General features: G+C 38.5%; 1 protein-coding gene and 1 long non-coding RNA gene across 6 annotated transcripts; one reads left to right on the forward strand and one right to left on the reverse strand.

Annotated features, from left to right (window-relative positions):
- The first annotated feature begins 962 nt into the window (after positions 1-962).
- LOC113683789 (tauropine dehydrogenase) lies at positions 963-21,231 on the forward strand. 5 transcript variants are annotated; one of them, XM_089213348.1, is made up of 4 exons: positions 963-1,223; positions 16,074-16,598; positions 19,349-19,654; positions 20,510-21,231. In XM_089213348.1, exons 2-4 carry the CDS (start codon positions 16,077-16,079, stop codon positions 20,885-20,887), a joined length of 1,206 nt encoding a protein of 401 aa, XP_089069474.1. In that variant the 5' UTR covers positions 963-1,223; positions 16,074-16,076; the 3' UTR covers positions 20,888-21,231. The 5 variants fall into 5 exon arrangements, with proteins under 5 accessions (XP_089069474.1, XP_089069472.1, XP_027056869.2 ...); XM_089213346.1 differs by lacking the exon at positions 963-1,223 and adding an exon at positions 8,144-8,265; XM_027201068.2 differs by lacking the exon at positions 963-1,223 and adding an exon at positions 8,150-8,265 and having other exon boundaries at positions 16,058-16,598.
- On the reverse strand, positions 6,465-7,975 carry LOC149042702 (uncharacterized). The gene is made up of 3 exons (XR_016188708.1): positions 7,858-7,975; positions 7,187-7,282; positions 6,465-6,913 (listed from the first exon to the last, which is right to left on the reverse strand). It is a non-coding gene; the product is annotated as an uncharacterized LOC149042702 (long non-coding RNA).
- Positions 21,232-22,225: the final 994 nt, after the last annotated feature.

Here is a 22,225-nt window from a genome sequence, read left to right on the forward strand (position 1 = left end):
ACTTCTTGTCCTGTTTGTCATAGCTTCCTATTGTAAATTAACAACATTACAAAGACTTACCAGACCCAACAGGGAGGAATATTCCCGTGCGTCGAAGGATTGCCTTCGAAAGCGCTTTGTTTATACCACGGTCACCCTTTCGTGATTTCCCTTCCTTGGCATGCCTCGATAATTCGGATGGAACACGGCACCGTTGCGAGCCTCTTCACCATCCAATGCCCAAAGAGGAGCGATGGGCTGGGCAGATAGTCATGTCCGAAATATTGGAAGGCAACGTGAATATCGATGCCCGTGCTAAAATGAGATCGACTTCAGATTCAACATCATTCACGCCCACAGCTTGTTTGTGTGCTGAGATGTCTTTCTCACATAAGCGCAGAGGGACTATAAGAGAAGCTTTTCCTGCAACTCGACTTCGCTTATCTTGGGAGCAGCATCCCCCAACTAATCTTTGAAAGGAGCAATTGATTTCCATTTGGTACGCTCACCTCTTAAAAAAATCGGCGGCCAAACGAAAACACCATTTTAGTTTGCTTTGGAAAATTTATGGCGCGACGCTCATTATATGGTTAGAAACTGTGCCTAATCTAATTTAATTTTTTAGCGCTGAGTATTTTAGAAAGCTACTCCCAATTTAATTTTTCCACTCCCGCACCTGTCTACCCTGCAAGCCGTCACAATTTACAAAATAGGATAACACATTTTTTTTACGTCGATAAAAATTAATGCAGTGAAATATCCTCTATGCTGTAGTAACATATACCTAATTCATTTAGCAGTCTAAGGTGACGCATGAGTGGTATCGCGCTTAAAAAATGCAAACAACGGTAATTTTAAATTCTGGATTTAAAACTATTTCCCGGAAATAAAAAATAGGGGACGAGAGGGAAAGAAAATAAGTATATTGGTAACCGAGCCTCCTTTCGAGTGACATGTTATTGCGTGACACCATCGCAAAAAACGAACGTCAATGATTCGTTTCATCTGTCAGGATGCTCTGGCTCGTTCTATAAAAAAACAAACTTCCATTCTTATTGTGAAAGGAAGACTTGTAAAATGTGAGTGTTCCAAGCTGAAATATGGTTATAACTGTCCAGCAATGCGACGTTTCCGGCAGGAACCTTCGTGGGATGTTTTCACTGTGATTTGGTATACACCGCCTGTAGTGCTGTACTATCGAAACTGTTGTCAGGAACCAATCTTAGAAAGGTGTTTTTCGCCAGGTGAGCTTAAGAAATCCAGTTTACAATCTAGTATAGGTCAAAGCGATAAGATTTTGTTGGAATTATGGCTTCAATAATAAAAAGCCTAATTGGATTATCTGCGGTTGTTTACATGGCGGCATTGCGATTTGCACAAAATAGACCGGGCTACTTCTTCGCAGTAATTAAGAGCCCCAAATTAATTTTGATATCCATGGAAAGAACATTCTTTCCACTTTGTAAAAATGCTCATCTTAAGTGATTCCAAGTTATACCAGGTAGGAAAAATTTTTTTATTGAAAAACTGCTCTAAAATGTAATTTTTAATCAATCAAATTTTGGCTATTTTCAAATATTCGCCAATAATTCATAGTTATGTCAACAAGCCCGTTATTAGATTCAAATCATTTTTTAATACCTCGTATACAAATAGGTAAAATTCAGAAAGACTTGCTTTCTTTTGTGCTTTTGAGGAATAAAGGTTTTGTTGCCCTACACGTCGACTTCATTTCGGCCATTTTATGGCGGTTGGGGCTCGATACAGTGTTTGGTGATTTTCTAGAAAATAAAAACAGCTCTGAACAAAAAAATTATACCACGTTTATAGACTTACCCAAAGGTATCTCTGAGCGAAATATGAGGATGGTGATTTTTCCGATCATGTGCCACCTCCCACGCGGTGATAAAAAAAATTCGCTCTTGAGGCGTAAGAAAATTATGGCAAGTAAGGATTCAAAAACAGGAAGATTCATGGTCAAAAAGTTGTCACTATATTTCAATATTTAATAAACGGCTCCCATTCCATTCCGGTCTTGCTCAAAAGCGGACAAAGAGGGGTTTATAATTTGCCACAACATAGGCTAAACAAATACGTCTCGTGTTTCTCCCTACCTCTTGAGTGCTCTAGCCGTTTCCTAAATGCTTTACTAAAGAAATGTAAAATGGTTTCAGTGTTTACATAGCCTAATGTAAACACGCGGGAGGTTGGGAGAACAAGACACGAAGCGGAGTGGTTTCCAGCTTATTGAGTGTTCTCCCAACCTCCCAAGTGTTTACATCAGGCTATGTAAACACGGAAACCATTTTACATTTGTTTTATAAAAAAACTAACGAAAGAGCCTCTTCTTGCAACGAAGGAAAGCGCCGTGCTTGTTGTTGTTGTTCATTTGGCTTTTCGGCCGTTTCTTGAATACTGGGAAAATTGAACTCCAAAGAAAAATTAGGAAAATCTTCTTCCATTACTGTACTCAACACAAACTTAAAGAAACTGAGTTACTGCTAAACAAATAGCAGGGAGAACACCGCGACAAGATTCAGTATGGAAACTGTGTTTACATACGCTCATGTAAAATGGTTTTATGGCCAATCAGAGCGCGTGTACCATTTGAATTAATTTATAAAACAGAACAGAGCGCAGTCAAGGCTTCTCTATTTGTTTTATAATTAAGAATTACTTTCAATTTTCAAAACAAACTTTATTTCCAAAGGGAACAACAGAGTCGGCAGCATACTCTATACTCTCATAAAGCACGCTACAATAAGCCAATCAGAATCCCTGCTAGAATGGTTCAAATAATCTGATTGGCTGTACAAGACTAAAGCTGTCAAAAATGTCAAACCATCAAATTTCAAAAACCATGAAAGTTCACATTCTGCAATAGTTTACAAACTAAAATAGTTCGGCATGTCGAATTTAACACTTTTGCCTGAAGTTTTTTAGTTTCTAATACAGAATCTGAAAGTGAAATGTTCAGTGAAATTCGGCCGAATTGTGGCTCACAAAAACACGCAAGTTATTTCACATGACAAGTAGAAAACAAACTGTTCAAGGCGAGTGTTTTATGAATGAACGACAGCCGAATTCACCAGGACATAAAGATCACTCGGAATGACAGCGCCGTAAAACTCGGCTGCAGTGACTGATGTGGCCTTCCACTCAAAGTATCGGAAAGCTCTTATTTTTCCACTTGAACAGTAGTCGATGTAATTCCTGAGGCTTGCTGCACTGCGATGACGAAGATCGCCATGATGAGCTAGCCGCGATGGACCTCAGCATGATCGCTGTCGCTCTGACACCGTCATGATTAGTATGAATTTTTAACAGTTATGCCAGTTTGGTTATATTTTTCATCATTCCCGTTTTTTCTCTGTTTTGTTTTTGAACACGAAACTTATACACTATACGAGTGTTAGCTGTGTTTGATTGTATTACCGTAGGTAAGCTTGCAATCTAACTGAGCGTGAAAACTTTAAAACTCGGACTGTCCATTTTGTTTTCCCTTTGGGGATTTCCGTCTCTGCTCACGTTACAATAACGTAAATACCTGCGCCTGGTATTTTTCCAAACCTTTGCTCGCTTGTTCCGAAATTTCACTTTCAATTAAAGAAAGAAAAGCTAGAAAGAAGTCCCGGAAAAGGTCGGATATAGTACAATTTGGCAGATGGCGTGACAGCTGTAGTTCAGTTCTATGCGCTATACTCTCATAGAGCACGCTCTTTTAACCAATGACAGCACGCGTGATATCCGAACTTTATTATAATTAACAAATACAGGAGCCTTGACTGTGCTCTGTTCTGTTATTAAGCACGCAGGAAGCGGCTAGAGCACGAAAGAAGTGCAGGGAGAAACACGAGACGTAGACTCGTGTTTCGCCCTACACTTCTTTCGTGCTCTAGCCGCTTCCTGCGTGCTTAATAACAGAACAGAGCACAGTTAAGGCTTCTCTATTTGTTTTATAATAAAGAATCCATTAAATTCTCCAAGCAATACTTTCAAAACAAACTTTATTTCCAAAGGGAACAACAGTGCGATAGTTTACAAACTGAAATAGTTCGGCAGGTCGAATTTAACACTTTTTCCTGAAGTTTTTAAGTCTCTTATACAGAATCTTGGAGTGAAATGTGCAGTGAAATTCAGCCGAATTATGGCTCATAAAAACACGCGAGTTTTTTCATATGACAATGTAGAAAACAAACTGTGCAGGTCGAGTGCTTTTTGAATGAACGACAGCCGAATTCACCGGAACATGAAGATCGCTCGGGATGACAGCGCCGAAAAACTGCAGTGACTGATGTGACTTTCTACTCAACGCATCGGAAAGGATATCAGAGCAAGCTTTTTTCACTCGAAGGGCGGCCGATGTAGTTTCTGAGGCTTGCTTTACTGTGATGACCGGAGATCGCCATGATGAGCGAGTCGCGATGGACTTCAGCATGATCATATTCGCTCAGACACCGTCATGATTAGTATGAATTTTAACAGTTATGCCAGTTTGGTTATATTTTTCATCATTTCTTTTTTGTTCTGTTTTGTTTTTGAACACTGAACTCTATATACTATATGAGTGTTAGTTGTGTTTGATTTTTATTGCCGTACGTGAGATTGCAATCTAACTGAGCGTGAAAATATCTAAAACCCGGAATGTCTATTTTGTTTTTCCTCTAAGGATTTTTGTATCTGCTCACGATTTAATAAAGTAAATCACGGCGCCTGGTATGTTTACAAACGTTTGTTTGATTCTTTTGTTGCTACTTGCCGACTCGCTTGTTCCGAAATTTCACTTCAATTTCAATTATCGGGAAAAAGCTAAAAAGAAGTCCCGGAAAAAGTCGAATATAGTACAATTTGGCAGATGACGTGACAGCTTTAGCTCAGCTCTATGCTCTATTTAACAAATAGATTCCAAGTTGCCGCGGGTCTGTTTAGTAATAGATCACAGAGGACGTCAAAATGTGATAAGAACAAAAAAGTGGCAGATGAAGCGCAGCCGAGTGTGTCACTGATATCTTTGTTAGTGATTGAGCGCAGATATCTTTGTTAGTGATTGAGCGCAATGCATTCTGAAACGATTCGAAAGTACAGAACTTGACCATATAAAAAGTAGAAAGTTGACCACATAAAAAGTCGAGTTGACCATATAAAAAGTCGAGTTAGCCATTTAAAAAGTAAAATTTGATCCTATTAAAAGTATAAAGTTGACTACATAAAAACTAGATTTGACCATATAAAAAGTAAAAAACTGAACGTATAAAAAGTCGAATTGACCACGTAAAAAGTAAACTGGGTAAGGGAAATACAGGGGGAATATTGACTGGTTTGGCACCCCACATATTACTGTATGTATGTAAAGTATAGGACATGATATGTAATTAGTAGATGATAATTCCCCATATGTGACATACGAAGGTAGCTGCATGAAGATACCGCTGACCAGCATGCGTGTTGATCGCTTTGCAAGCTCCCTAAATCCCCTTGGAGGAACTCTTCTACAGCCAGTGCTAAAGAGTTTTCTTACAGTTTTTTGATAATGACGGGCTGGAAAATAAACTAACTAGAGCTGCGCCTTTTAGGGTTGGTTAAATCTATATATTATACACTGTTTTGTCAAGGACTTCGCCTTGTAAGCAGGGTTTTTATTGGAAGCCGGGTCCCGGGTACCGGCACCCGTCTACTTTAAACAGAGTTCCCGGCTACTTAAAGCACCAAATTAAAAAAATAAAATAGTTATGAAAAAAATTATCAACTTCAACTCAATTTTAACTCTTCCCTGTACGTTTAACGCATTTTTTCTGCACTTATTTATCGATAACTTGCGATCAGATCGTGGAAATAAAATTTACTCTGAGGAGAAAGGCGCTGCGCGATAATAGGGACCTTAAGCAAACCAAGCGACGGCAACGAGGACATGGAAAAACAAAAGATATAATAGGCAGAACAATAGCTCAGCACGTGCGTTTGTACATTTCTGAGCCGTACAATGCAAAACAACAATGTGAAATCCCCACAATTTGCGTCGTCTGTGAACCGAAACCGCGACGGCAAATTATTTTAATTTCTAGTTGGACCTCAACACTTCTTTGATACGCTATGCTGAAGTTGAGGTGTGGCACCGTATGAGACGGTAAACACATGCAGCCATTTTTGAAATTCAAATTATAGGCAGTAATTCATTTTTTAAACGAAGTCTTCCTTAGCGTTGCCGTCCTGACTGCTTAAGGTCCCTAATAGCGTTCTTAGAACTGTCTCTTTCTAAAGTGCCTAATTAGCTATGAAATAACTCTTAAACGTGACGTGCCATAAAACCGAGTGCGTTCTGCGGAGTGATCGTGGCAAGCAAAAGTAAAACTCACGCAAGCACTCGTTTGCACATGAAAAGTCAAGAGCGATGACCTAAAAAATTAAATTTATGTTTTAGTTGGATTACAGCCGTGAAAAGGCTTTTCGAAAAATTACGTACGCTATCTATGCTTTCCATCATTTAAACTCTTCATAAAACACTTTTTATTTTTCTGAAATAAAATTCAGAATATAAAATAAACATCAGGAGACGAATGTCGCCGTAAAAGATGCTTATCAGCTGACACGGCCTCTTAGTAAGCCAACATTTAGCTGACTTTTAAGCTCAAATATTCCGAGCAATTGAAAGAAACTTTGATCCAATTTAATTTCATTGAAGATAAAGCCCATCGGAGGTTTTGAAAAAATTGTTTTCAGCGAGGGCTGATTGTGTATCAGCCTCTTGTGTTCCATCAACATTTGTTTTAAATTTTTAACTGCTGGGTGATATATGGTGACAAAAGGAATTAATGTAAATGATTACGGCTCTGACTTTGAGTTTTCATAAACTACAAAGAGTGTTGTCAGTTTCACTCTTTGGAAGAAGAAGAAAGGAAGCTCTGACAGTAACAGCAGTGTTTTGATGAAGCTATAGCTGTGTAGAGAAACAAACAAATTCTCTTAGATTACCATTACTTTTACTATAATCAGATTAAGTATGCTTCATTCCAGAAAGATTTCTTCACCAGATTGCAGAAAAGTGCGTTTCTGGGAGACTTAAGTTTTAAAAGTTTCCGGGGGGAGCATCCCCTAGACTCCCTAGAGGTTCAGGCCTTCGGCCCTCGATTATACAGTGTACCGGCCTACTCACAAGGCAGTGCCCTTCTACTTCAAAAGTAAATGAAAACCCTTTTTATAACGTACTTACGCTATTTCTGCCTGGTGTCCGCCAAGTTTTCTCAGCCTGGACGCTCAAAATGCTGGATCCAACCTAAGGGTATTCCACGTACGTTATGCATTGAGCCTGAAGGAAACCATTCGATCAGACCGTAGAATTATTGAAAAAAATTGACCGTCTAATGAGAGGTTTAGCTCTAGGTTTGTCATGTTATAATTAGTGAACGAAAATGGGAGACATTAACAAGTTCATATGATACTGTAGGAAAATGAAAGAAGAACAAGGAATTAGTTTACCATAAACTTCAAAAAAATGTATTTTATTAAATTACCTTTTCAGATTAGAAATATATATTATTACTGATACTTGGCGTTTTTTTTTTGTGAACGAAAAAATCTGCCACAGCTCCCATCATCTTCTTCTCCAATGTGGAAACCTCCCCTCCACCCATCCGAAAAAAGAAATAAATCTATTCATGCTCTGATTCCCGATATATTTCAGGGAAACAAATATGCAATGGTAATTGATCTTGTTTGAATGAAGCGATGGCATGCTAATTCTCACGCACTGTTTCAGATTGTTATCTTGCGTGACATCGATGTAAAAAGCAAAATACTGACCAACTTATTCATTCTGATCTTCCAGGCGTCTTGCAACAGTATCTTAAATTGGGGGCTTTTTTTTCGGTATCCAAATTTTACCTGTTACTCGTGTTGTAACCCAAAGAAACCGTCTCCGCATGCCTGGCCCCTCTCGCCTTTCGCTTGCCGCAGGCTAAGTGTGTTTACAGTTTGTCACGCAGTTTCATGCAAGACCGGCTAACGTTGTTAAACTAGATTCAGTGGTGAAGATAACCGCAGGTGCTTTCCAAGTTGGAAATTTATCATTGAAATTTCATATAAAAAAAAAGAATTTTAGATAGAGTAACCTAAAAACGTAGATCGTGCCTCCTCGCACGAAGCTAAAGCGCGTTTGTCCATGACGTCATACTTTGGCAGTGACGTAGTGTAGACATCCTTCCTAAACTTATTCACTTTTGTCTCCCGAGCTTGCGGAACGAAGTTATAAGGTCCACTCTTCTAACCTACGTATACCGAGGTCTTTTGGTGGTAAGTAGAGCTTCGCTTGAAAATTAAATAAACTAATCAAATTTCATGAATCTTAAATCAGAATTTCAGCGGTGAACATTGACTGCAAACCATGGCTTATGGCAACGTTCGATTTAGTTCGAATCAGAGACCTGTAACAGTTCAGTCCATCGTAGAAAGTTTGATGATAATTCGAAGAAATGTGGCGAATGCACGGTTTTAATGATATAAAATTGCTCAGCCTTTATGGTGACTGACGGCATTTCATTTAACACGCGGTAAGGTGAATAGAAGTAGTTTGAATAATGTTCCAGGGATATGTTTTCAGAGTGTACTTGATAACAAAAGATAATCAATCTGCTCTGTGAGAAAACTCGTGAATTGACAGATGACTTATATGAATTTTTGAATTATGCATCTATCATCGGCCATCCCCTGGGGGGGACCCCGGGCAAATTCAACGTTGAATGGGGACTTATATGGGGATTTGAACGATTAACTTACCCTGGAGGCGGGGGAAATGAGGGAGGTTTGTTTTCCAAAAGCCTTGCACCGCGGGGAAAACGGGGGACTTTGCAAACGAAACGGGTCAATTTCAAGTTGTCTTAAATCAGCAAACATGAAGACCTCTGTGCAGAAGAACGTAGACCATCTTTCTCCTCGTGTTTGTGATGGCGACCTCGGCGGATGGAGCAGGTATTGTAATGTAAATCCATTTCCATCGTGTTATTTCCGCTATTGCCTTCTTCAGATATGACAATGGCAGACAGTTGACTAATATTAGTCTTTTGTTTTTCCCTTTTCAAGTGAATTGTCGGAAGAAGATGCGGATGCGATGCCTGAGTAATATTGTGATATGTGCTCCACTTGAGCATTATTGAATTTTGATAGGTTTATCATTTATGATATGCTGTCAATAGATCAGAAATGCTCATCAACATTGTGGTAAATATTCGGTTTAAGTCCAAAAAGTCAGCTGAACAGACATCGTGTATTACACTGTATTTTGGTTAACATTTTTTTGTGTAATTGTATTTAGCAGTACACTGAAATTGGCATTGTTACGAACATGTAAGCACTATTAAAACATGACATTTCGTTAAGGGCATAAAGTACTGTTTTCTTGTCAGGTTTCAAGCTGCTCAAGGTGATTGCCCTCGGGGAGGGGAACTTTGATTCCTCTGTGTTCCCCAGGGGATGGCCTATGATAGGTGCATTATGTTAAATGTTATCTTGTCTAGGGAATTTTGTGGTTGATTGTCATTTTTGTGTGGGATTTCCCACACTTAGTCAACGCCCGAGAAATTTATTTCTTTATTTATTTGTCCACGAGAGAGAAGTGCTTGTCACGTGGTTTCTATTTGCGTTCAGTGAGCCGTGAAGACTGGATTCCAGTCGGCGTTTTTTCATAGTGTATTGTACGGCGGCCATTTCTCTTCTCAGTCGTTGGGTTTTGGAGAACTTATTCGGAATTTCATGTTTGTTTCTTGGGGATTTTTGTTTCCAAGGTAAGGATAAGTCATTTCATATTTTCACGGGTTCTTTGCGTGCTTTAACTTTTCAATTTTGTTGTGGGAGCTTCACGATTAAGCTCTCACGAAAGGCGATTACGTTTGTACACCTGGTTTGTGTTCTTTCTTTCATAATCTGAGGCGTTTGTTTCGTTATTTCTTCAGGTGTCCATAACAAAAGATTTTTTCACGTAAGTCAGCACGCTGAAACGCGGCTTGTGTTCAGTGCAGGTTGCACAGGAGCTTTTACGCTTTCATAAGCCAACATTTATCTGCTTGGACCTTCGGTGCGGGTTGTGTCAGATTGAAAGGAGTCATTGTACTCTAGCAAGCCAACATTTGTCGGCTTGAATGTATTTGTGCGGGTTGCGCTTCAAAGAGTCTCAAGGTATCTCAAAGTGTCTCACTAGTGTCTCAAAATGTCTCACGAGTGTCTCAAAGTGTCACAAACTGAAAGAAACTATTGTTTGCCTTGAACTGTCAAGAGTGTTATCTATTTTAATAAACTGAGTTTCTAGTTAGTTGGATTGTTGTTGCTCGCTCAAGCACACAAGTAAATATGGGGATCTCCATTGACCAATTCCGTTCAAGGATTGGATCTCATGAAGATTTACATCCTGATTTTAGTGAAAACTATGACCTCTTTGATGATCTCAACATTTCATCAACATCGCTGAATAATGAACCACTGATATTGAATGAATTACCTGATTTTGATTTTCGTCAAATGGTCCAGACACCCGATAAAGAGCAAAAAGAATTTTTTTAACACATTTTACATCAGATTAAAACCTCAGAAACCCCTTTCTACTGCTTCCTCAGTGGAGGGGCTGGTGTTGGCAAATCGCATATAACAAAAGCTTTGTATCAGGCAGTGCTTAAGTATTATAACAATAGAGCTGGTGATGATTTTCATCAGATCATAGTTATACTATTAGCTCCAACTGGTAAAGCTTAAGGGTGACACTCTTCATAGCACTCTGGCCATTCCTGCCAATCAATCACTGAGAAATTACAAACAGCTTGATTCAAGTAGACTAAACACTTTGAGGAGTCAATTGATTTTTGTTGATGAAATCTCAATGGTAGGAAATGGTATGTTTGCAATACAGCTAAACAATAGGCTTAAAGATATAAAAGGCTGTAGAGAGGATTTTGGAGGTGTGAGCATAATTGCTATTGGTGACTTATTCCAATTAGAATCTGTTATGGATGCTTATATTTTCAAAGACCTCAAAAATGTAGATTTATGCTGTTCTTTCTCCCAGTTTATGGCATAAACACTTTAAAATGTTTGAACTTAATGAAATCATGGGTCAAAGAGACAGCAAATTGTTTGTAGAATTACTTAATAGGTTGCATAAAGGTAAACACACAGTAGCTGACATTGCAAAACTTAAAGAGAGCTATACAAGAAGACATCAACAACCCAATAGATGCACCTTACCTATTTATACAGAATGCTAAAGTAGATGAATTTAAACAAAGGGCCCATAATGCAGCCACAGGAAACAAATTCACAATAAATGCTCAAGATAGTGTTATTGGAGCTATCTCTCCAGAGCTCAGAAACAAAATACTAAGACAAATACCCAATGATCCAAGAAAAACAAAACAGTTAGCCTCAACCCTTTGTCTTGCTGAGGGTGAAAGAACACACCTTGTCATGAATGTACGAACCGAAGATGGCATGACAAATGGTGCTGGAAATGTTGTTAAACTAGTTCAGTTACATCAACAAACCAAACCATCTGGTATTGTATGGGTTTAATTTGACCACTCAGATGTAGGTCAGAAAACAAGGAATGAAAAAAGACATTTGTATGTACAATGAATTGAACACACATGGACCCCAGTAAACCCTGTGACTACACAGTTTGCGGTAGGTGGAAACAGAACAGCACAAGTTGTTAGAAAACAATTTCCACTGCGTCCCACAGCAGCAAAAACAATTCACAGGTCACAAGGTGATACTGACAGTAGAATTGTTGTGGATTTTAGTACCAGAAATACTATTCCACACATACATTATATGGGACTCAGTAGAGTGACTGCTATAGAAGGCCTATATATTTCTGATTTGTGTGAAAGCAAGATTGCTGTTAATCCAGATGGAGAGATTAAGAACAACTGCAAAACTTAAGCTTTGCACCTCCCTCTCCATGACATAACATTTTCCCTTCTTAAACTGTGTTATCTTAATGTAAGGTCTCTTCACAAACACATAGAAGATAAACATAAAGACTTAATTTATCTAAGTGCTGATATCAATATTTTCACAGAAACAAGATTTAATTCTCAAGATAATAATGACATGTATGACATTGCTGGTTAAGTTCTCTTCTGTAATGATAACCTTAATTCCAGCAATGGATCAAGGTCATATGGTGGTACAGCTGTGTACAGTAAAATCCCATACTTACCTGGATACTCCTATTGTCACAATATACATGGTGTTGAAATAACAGTAATTAAGTTAGCAAGGTTTGAGGATTGGACAATCATAGGGATATATCACTCCCCAAACGTGCCTGTAAGACAACTTTGTGAAGCAATAACTGAGGTATTAAATAACATTTCACCAGACAACAGTATCATTACTAGAGACTTTGATATAAATTGGCTTGTTGAAACAGACAGAAGACCTTTGTATAATTTACTAGTGAGGGATAACCACTACAAACAGTTCATATCAACTTATACAACTGACAACAACACAGTAATTGATCATATATATACAAACATATCTAACATTGATATACAAGCAGATGTTTTAGAAACACATTTCACAGATCATAAAGCTGTTTGGACCTCATTTCACTGTGTCCTATAACAAATTACTTTATCATGATGTACATTGTTTTTAAGTTAAGAGAGCAACAAAAGAAAGCAGTAAATAGTTATGAAAAGAGTTGTTTCTCTTTTTTCAGAGGAATTTGTAATGAGAAACTTGCAAAACTATTAATAAGGAAATGCTGCTTATTCATTTGGTACCGGAACAGGCCTTTTAAAATTAAGTTTGAAGTCATCTTTCTAAGAGTTGTCCAGTTTAACAACCATTTACAAAAGACAAAAATAAACTACATAACACACAGTCCTGAAATTTCAAGGCAGTTCCTTTAGCATCTTGGCTAATTTCTAACTGCAACCTTTATTGACAACCCTGCATTAAACAATTATTCCACAGTTAAGTCTGCAACCCCTCCTGAAATACTCCAGGATACCAAAAAAACAACAACAAGCAAACAAACATATTAGTGAAGTGAGAAAACAACCACATGCGTGACTTTCACGTAATATAAAATTCGTGATTGCAGCATTCCCACGTGCGTAAAGTGCTTGTAACTTACGGGAAACACACGCATGTTACACCAAAAAAACCCGCGTGTAGTACAAGAGGTCGATTACTCGCAATTTCTCGTAGTTTTGAATTTCCCTTTTGTTTTTCAGAACACCCATATACCTGTACTTTTTTACACCGATGCGATAGAAATTAATTGGAAAAACATTCCTTGAAATAGGAAGTCGTCCTGTATTTTCAGCGAAAAAGATTGTCAAGTGATCAAAACAACACCGGCCAGATTATAGTCACGTGCTCGGCAACGACTTGTGGAAAGCGATCATCTTTCATTCTTACCATCAAAACAGTCACGCTTGCATAGAAGAATAACAAAACGAAACGATTACAACGGAAAGACCCAAATTGGCGTAGAAAGAAATAATGCTGCAAATTACCATTTTTTTTATGTCATGTGTACATGTTTCCGTGGGAATTTCTGTGTCAACAGCTTGCTGTCACTCACAAACTCTTCGTGATTCTCGCTGGTCCTCGTTATGTTCAGCGCATGGACGATTCGAAGACGCTTCAAATTTGGTTTTTAAGTTGATCATAGCACTAATCTGAAACATTTGAAGTCCATTTCAATATAGTAAATGTCGAAACAGGCGTGTAAAGACAATAAATATCGCAACGATCAGTGCAATCATAATAGGGCCACGACTTTGGACTTACTTCTTCGGAAGGATAGATCTCGAGTTCGAAGCCGACTAATTACGACTAATTACGAAGAGTCCACACTAATTTGCATATCGCAAAGCGCCTACAAGAACTCGTTTCTACGCTATCGTGTATCCACGAGTTAAAAAGTAGTAGCAGAAATTTTTTCAGTTTTTTTTCAATGACTGTTACGAAGATATTTACTGCTCCAAGTATTTCCAGTATTGCCGTATAAACAAATAAATAGCCTAAGCCACCAAGAGGTAATTTATTTGTTGAAGACGATTACCAAACGTTCAAAAACACGCCAAAAAGCTTCCAGGGAGGGAAGGAAAGGCATATTGCTTGATAAAAGGAAAAGTCAATACCCCAGATCCCTCCTGTGAATCTGTATTCGTTCAAATAATTCCCACACAAAAATTACTATTCAGACAGTTGATTCCAGGCCTAATATCACCCCTGTAGTACACAGTTGACTCACAGTGAGCGACAGGTTTGCTTCCGCTCAAAAACCCCTTCCAAACACTTTGTCAATAAAATCCCACACAAGTACGCATTGCGGACCTATTTTTAGAGTACGAGCAGTAGTTCAGTGTTCGCTAATGTAGCAAAGAAACAATGTAACGTTGGGATAAGAAGGCATTACAATTGAAATGATCATGCTATTACATTTGAGAAGGGTGGATGATGTCATGTATTTTATAAATGAGGGTGAAAAGTGAAATTTAATGTCTATCATTGTAAATATTAGAAAATTAAGGCAAGACTGTCTTAATGAAAACATTAATGATTCCCTCTTTAATAAATGAGACAAACGGGAACGTGTTTTGAGTGATATAACTAAGCCTAGACTGCCACCGTCATTTTGGATTTCTGCTTGGGTACATTTTGGTCACGTGCTAGGCAACGTATGATCAAGAACAAGATAGTATTTCATTTCAGGCCTATTTATCAATTTTGTGGTGTATAACTTTCGCATTTTAGTACGTAATATTTATTTTAAATCTTTAAATTGTCTTGAAACTTAAAAGAAAATTATTCTTTAAAAATTCACTGAAAATCGGTAGCCAAAATTATTTGTTTAGTGTTATTTGATTTTCGTGTTAACCTGTAATTTTGTCAGTTTCCGGCATCTTCTGTTGCTTCACATAGAAAAAACACACGATACGAAATGTAATGATCGATTTTGTCCTCAATCTCACGCCATAACAGAAAAAGCTTTTGAACACCTGTAAACTCCGAGCGCTTCGGAGTAAGTGATATTTTTAATGAATCTTTAGATTGTTTTCAAGTTCAAGGATTGCAAATTACAATTTTATGAAAAATGAAGGTTGTTCTCTTATTTCAGTATGAATCCTCGCACGCCTGCCAGTTTCTGGCAGGAGTGTTGAAATTCCTGCGCTGCTTGTTGAAACTAAAACGAAAAAAATAAACTCTTTTAGGATTATCATTGGCTTTTTTTTTTTTCACCCCATCACTATTCCTAACAACAAAGGTCGCCATTTCGCTTGTTTATTACTCGCCAAAAATTATCAAATGCACTCAAAAGCCTAAAATCGAAAAAAAGGTTACAGGAATCGACCAATCGAGCGAGCGAGTGCCATTCTCCACATCATATCTACAACTCGCTCTTGCGCATGCGCGCAATTCACGAGTTAAAAATTTTATATCACAGTGATTTTATTCGATGAACTTACGATTGCCTCTCTTAGTGAGTTATACTACTGTTATCAGTACATTTTGGATGTTTCTGAGAGTCCGTTGCAGTCGGACTTTTCAACCACAAACTGCATAACAGAGTGAGTAAGTAAAATCGGGAACCCCGCTCAGCAACCCCCGCTCCACTCCCTCGCTTCTCGGGACCGGACTTGAGAAACGGCGGAAATCGACTCTACAAGCGCCCTAACGGTAAACGAACAAACAAATCCTCGCAACTTTAGTACACTCACCCAACAATATATTCCACTGCCGTTCAAAAGTGAACAGTGAAAGGAGATAAATCTGCATAGATTAATAATCGACAGGAGTTTGGCGAAGGGTAAGAGAAGACAAATTTCAAAAACAAACAACTTTCACTATTACTAAGAGAGCCAAACTGAAATAACATCGATCAGTTTCTCTTTGTTTTCATTCGGACCTGATGAGGTAACCACCCTAGGTAAACTTGTGGGACAATGACTTGTACGTTGTTTTACATACCTTGATTTTATGTGCCAATAATGCATAAAGAACAGTAATAGAAAGCCATTTATTGTAAGATTGCTCCTCTCGTGAGGTACTTTTCTTAATCTGTTACTTCTAACAGAAGACACTCTTTCTAGGAGATGGGTTCAGAGGACATCAAGCTGTTGATATGTGGCAGCGGTAATGGAGCGCACGCATTTGCCGGCATAGCGTCCTCTTTGCAGGGAACTGAAGTTCGTGTGCTTAGCCTGTATCAAGATGAAGCAGAACGTTGGAATACTAACATGCAAATCAAGGATCTTGAAGTTGTCTTGCATCGGAAGGGACAAGATACAACATCTGTTACATCGAAACCTTCGATGGTAACTAAAAACGCTCGGGATGCCATGCGGGATGTGGATATTGTCGTTTTCGTACTTCCAGCGTTTGCGCATCAAGTCTTCCTGGATGCCTTAAAACCCTATATAAAACCTGGCACAGTACTTGTTGGTATGCCGGGAGAGCCAGGTTTTGAATTCCAAGTTCGTCACGTGCTGGGCGAGACAGGACGGCGGTGCACTGTGATGAATTTTGAATCTTTACCATGGGCATGCCGCATTACTGAGTTTGGCGCTAAATGCGAAGTTCTTGGTACCAAGGAGACTCTTCTAGGAGCTGTGAAGGTACGTTTACTTCGCATCATTTGATGATTTAGAAGGGGTCCTCGCGCTTGAAAAGGGAATTGGAAATGTCCCAGTCGTACAATGCTTTTGAGTGGAACGTTCTGAGTATACACACAAGCCTCTGGGTGAGTGTGTATTTCAAGAAAATACAGGTGACGAGTGTGATTGACCTTCGCATGCCACGAGAAAGTGTTTCATGACAATTTTATTGAGTCGAACCTGTATCAAGCGGACACCCTCTATTCAAAGTCTTGGATCCTAGATGAATTATGCCTGGCACGCTTCGATATATTGCCAACACAAGACGATGCTCTTAATTTAACAAAATCTCCTTACGGTGGCCTGAGAAATTTGTTTTCTTTAAAAAGAGAAAATTTATGGTTTAAATCGATGACTTAAGCTGAAAAGGGCCGCCAAATTTGCGGAGCGAGCAAGCTGCAAAATGCGATATCTTGAGTTATTAAAAAAACTAGGTTTGATCCGCACATCGTGGAAACTTTGAAGAAAAAATTTATCTCTTCGAAGAGAACATTTTATCCTTTCAAGCAGCGACTATTGCCCAAAGGAGCCGCTACTTTCGAAGCGAGATAGGTCCGAAATACAATACGTTGGGTTCATTAGAGCGACCCTATTTGCTGGAATGATGGAACGGTGGAACGGCGGAATATCCTACAACGCAGAATACCTTGTTGTATGAAACAATTGCCTCACAAAAATGGATCCTTGCGTTTGCGCAAAGATTCATGGGATCGCCACGGGGCAAATATTGTAAGTTGCTAGAGGGAAATATATAGCGAAAGATTGTTTCGACGCCCTAAAAAAACGATTTTGGCGAGAGGTCAACGCTTTTTCGCCGCGGGTTTTATCGTAAATGGATAAAGATGATGTTGATACGAGGGAAGAGGACGGTTTGTTAGAATTAGCACGACATATGGTATAAAATACACCGATGATAAACTTCTCTCCTAGCGTTAGATTTATTGTGAAATCGTCGTCGCGTAATGGTCTCGAATTGTCACAAAATAACTTTGCTCCTAGAGCCCCTTGGAGGATCTTGTCAGGGAAATCAAGATCACAGGAACTCCGGCAGAAACTGTAGACATATATCAATTGTGTTTCTCGAACTCATAAATTATTCATTACGTGATCATCCAACCAAGAGACGCTAATTTCGTCACGTGTCTGTTGTTTGAAACCCTGGTGAAACACTGAAATGACGCGCTATCCATGAGTTTCATGTAATATCAAACCCTTGAGTTTGATAGAGAATCAAACTCTGGTGAACTCATTTCTTAATTTGAATATCAATACAACAAACTTGCCGACAACATTTGAAAAATTCGTGAATATTTCTATTTCCTTTCATTCCTGAGGCGCGATTGAGAAGCTCTTTCAAAAACTAGTGCATCAGGTTTCATCAGGGTTTCCAAAATACTCGAAAAAAATAAAATCACTCGGCCTGCGGCCTCGAGCCTTCATCAGTTTTCTCCGTGATGAAACCTTCGCACTCGTTTTTGAAATAGTACATCACATTTGTGCGTACTCATCGTCGCAGAAGAGAAAATTCACTTTTTAACCGATTACTAACGCTGGTCCGTTCTCATTGATCACTATAAGAAAGCAATGCAGTTGTTAAATAACTTTAGTGTAGAACGATAATATTTAATGCTCAAGCACACCATTTCAATCTACTGCCGCTTCGAGGCGCTCTTTTGAATTACCAAGCCACGAAAAAAGCTAGCAATAGACAAAATACGTCAAAATAACTAGAAAAGCTTTTTAAAGTCATTTCTTGTTGATTTCTTGCTAATATTACTGAACTGCGATACCATTACGCGATTTCAATTTTACAATAAACCTTGCGCACGGACAAAAGTTTACAGTCGGTAGATTTTACTATATATTTCATGGTTGTTCAAACAAAAACTCACACTTCCCTTGTATCAACATTACCCAAATCTATTTCTGATAAACAACAGCGAAATAAGTGATAATCTTCAGAATGGTTTTTTTCGGACATCGAAACAACCTTTCGCCATACATTTCTTTAGAGCGTTTTGCAATGTTCGCCTTGTGGCGATCCCAGAAATCTTTGCACAAACACAAAGATCCGATCGATCACTGGCAACTCATTCATTATTCTCTACATTCTTGAATCATCTTCTCTTGTGGAACAAGGTACTCCTAAATTTATGGGATGTAGCGTATTTTGTTTTGCAAGTGAGACAAATCTTCTGCAATACCTCCTTCTGGCATCATTATACAACCCCTAGTTCTTTTCAGTGCTATAAAGATTGTGCTTTATCAGGAGCCATATGCAGTCTTAAGCTGCCTATTTTTTTTATTGTGATATACATTCTCAACAGACTGGAGTATCTTTCAGCCCGCGTGCCTTTCATCTGAAGCTCGAAAATCTTAATCTCAGTCGATAAAGAGCGTAGAAAACTTTTTTTACTTTGTTTCTTTGACTAGCATGCGTATTTAAATATTTCAAGTAAAATATTCACACGGACGGATGTACAAGTAAAATATTCACACGGACGGATGTACAAGTAAAATATTCACACGGACGGATGTACAAGTAAAATATTCACACGGACGGATGTACAAGTAAAATATTCACACGGACGGATGTACATGTAAAGTCACGCTGTCATTGCGAAATTTCCACGGCGTCGTTAGTTAACACATTTTCCTACCTGCACTGCAAGCCCACTTTTAACTTTTGGTTTGGTGTTTTGTTTTTAAAGGAAGGAGAGGGTTTGACAGCCAAGAAGGATCCGGTATCAACATTGCAATATCTCCTGGGACCTCTCCCTAAACTGATCGTTTCGGGTCACCTTTTGGGTGTTCAGTTAATGAGTGTTAATGCCTATTTGCACACTTCAATAACTTATGGTCAGTGGGAGGGGTGGGACGGAAAGCCACTGGCTGAAGCACCTTTGTTCTACAATGGCTTGACCAAGTCAGCAGCAAGTATTATCTCCAGTGTCTCTGATGAGGTTGTGAATATTGCTAAGGGTTTTGGAGAGAAAACAGGAGCAGATATGTCTAACGTAAGGCGTTCCACTTTATTTTTTGATTTACAATTTGTGTTACATTCGAGTGGGGGATTTCTCCCCTGACAAGAAACAAAACTGTACCCACGAATTCTCAAACTTTGAGTCCCAGTGAAAGACTGAGACAATCGTTCACACGACGCAAACTTACTTCGAATAACTTACGTAAGGTCGTAATTATGTACGTGAAATTTACTTATTTCTCTTCCACATCACATAAGACACACATAACTTTGTTCTCTCACTTTCACGTGACTGCATTACATTAAGATATGACATCTCACGATATGACATCTCACTCTTATTTGTTCTCATCAACGCTCTATACTGTCCACTGCAAAGAACTTCCCAACAAAAGTCTCTCACGGCGCTAAACAGAAACTAGGAAGATAAAGACACACAAAATAACAAATGTAGCAACTGCGAGTGGCATCAGCATTAAATGTCAATAGCTTTAATAACCAACTATTTAATTCCCTGCGTATTTCATCACAAATACTTTTGCAGTGTATTTTTTAATAGGCCTTTTCGAAAACTGCTACTTCTTTTTTGTCAATGTAGTTAACAATTTATCTGCGAATTTCGCATTAAGATTCGTTAAATCTTTGTCACGGGTATAGATCTGCACTCCATTTTTTTGGGTAATACAGCATATCTTCGTAATATCATAAGGAAGTTTCAGTTTGTACTTTGAAGTTAATTTGCATGACACTTTTATGAGGGCTTCCTTTAATGTGAAGCTTTCTAAGGCCAGAACTTAACCACTAACGTCCCCCTTCTGGCTAACAGCTATCTCTTGCTCGATTAATAGCTCTGTCATAATGTCAACTATTTTAATGCGATCTTGTACAGGTGGAGCACATTTACAATTGGTACATGAGATGTTATCCACAAGACATCTCTGACAAGACCAATCTCTACACAGCAATACAAACTAATGCTGCCTACCAAGGGTTGAAACATCCCGTAAAGAAAACTGAGGATGGAAAATTCCTTCCAGATTTCTCCCACCGTTACATGACGGAGGATATACCGTTTGGCTTGGTTGTCATCCGAGGTATTGCTGAAATCATGGGTATCGAGACACCGAATATCGACAAGGTACTTACATGGAGTCAGCAGCAAATGGGAAAGGAATATCTGGTGGACAAAAAGTTGCAAGGGAAAGATATCAGCACTTCAAGGGCACCACAGAGCTATGGGTTCACTACCATTGAATCCATCCTGTAAACCTGCTTCTTGATATTGTTACCTTAGATTTTAATGTCGAGGTTAAACAACGATATTTGTATTTTTCATTGTTCAAAAGCCATCACAAGAAATGTTTTTCAGGAAAGATAAGAAGAACTGAGGTAGTGATCTGTTTCGATGACAATGATGTAATTTCCAATTAATGCTTCTTCTAAGGTGCATTTTGCGTAAAGAGGGTATGGCTTGTTGAGTTGCAAAAAAATAAACTTTAAAAGACATGTTAACCTTTCCTCGATTTTGTCCCACTATTCGTTTTGATCATCGCCGTTGTATTAAGTCTATTACCACTGAAGATGTTCAGTATTAAACCTTATTGTAGTGTTCAACTTTGTAACTTATTTTTGGTCATTTATGGCTCAGTGTCATAAATCATTGCCGAGGTCTACTTACTCGCCGTTTCAAAAATTTAGTGATAATGTGACCCGACGCGGACGCCACAAAGCTCTTCCTAAACGAATCCGACTACTTTTAGTTTTCTGACCTTGTCACGTTCAAAAAGGAGCCAATAAGAAAGAGAGTTCAAAAGAAAATCATTATTAAAAAATTTTATACCTCCTCATAAGGTATAAAACGGATAATGAAAAGAACTTCTTAATCAGACGTTTGTTGAAGGCATTCTGGCTCAAAAGAGTTTCTTTCCTTATAATAGCAAAAATGCAGTTTTTATTGGTGTATAATTGCCTTTTCCTCTATTGGTGGGTTCACGAAAGGTCAAACACAAACTATCAGGCAAAGGTTATTACTATAAATTACAACATGATGGACATGACAAGATGGTATTCAAGGGACGGACCACATAAGGAAGGATCCAGTTCATGGTTAACTTGATATCCAATTGTATATTTAGGTTTTCCTTTATTAGCTATATTTCTTTTGTAGAAGAAAATGCCGGAGCACACGTTATGCTATTTCTAAAACCGGTAGGAACAATAATAATTTCGGAATCTTTTCACAACGTACAAAGAACAAACGTTTCGGGGCCTGGGGCGGATCCAGGGGTGGTTCGGGTGGTTCGGTCGAACCTCCTAAACCGAAAGAGAAAACATTCTAACTTGTGCGGTTTCTGAGGAAAAAACACAAGTGAACGAAAAAAAATGCTAGTCTAACATTCGTTTTATGTAAGCGCTTCCTTTTTAAGTTGTCTACTTGGTAAAATAACAGGCTTGTTATCCAGTCTACTTGCACCCAAAGTGGTCATTTTCGGAAATTATTAAATTACGGTCCCGCTCTTAATGAGCTTATCAGCGTGCAGTAATCTGTGATTAGTTAATAATTATATATCTATAATTAGTTGTAGCGTCAAGATACACAAGCCCT

The sequence above is a fragment of the Pocillopora damicornis genome, chromosome 7, assembly GCF_964200805.1.
Source record: "Pocillopora damicornis chromosome 7, jaPocDami1.2, whole genome shotgun sequence".
NCBI lineage: Eukaryota > Metazoa > Cnidaria > Anthozoa > Scleractinia > Pocilloporidae > Pocillopora > Pocillopora damicornis.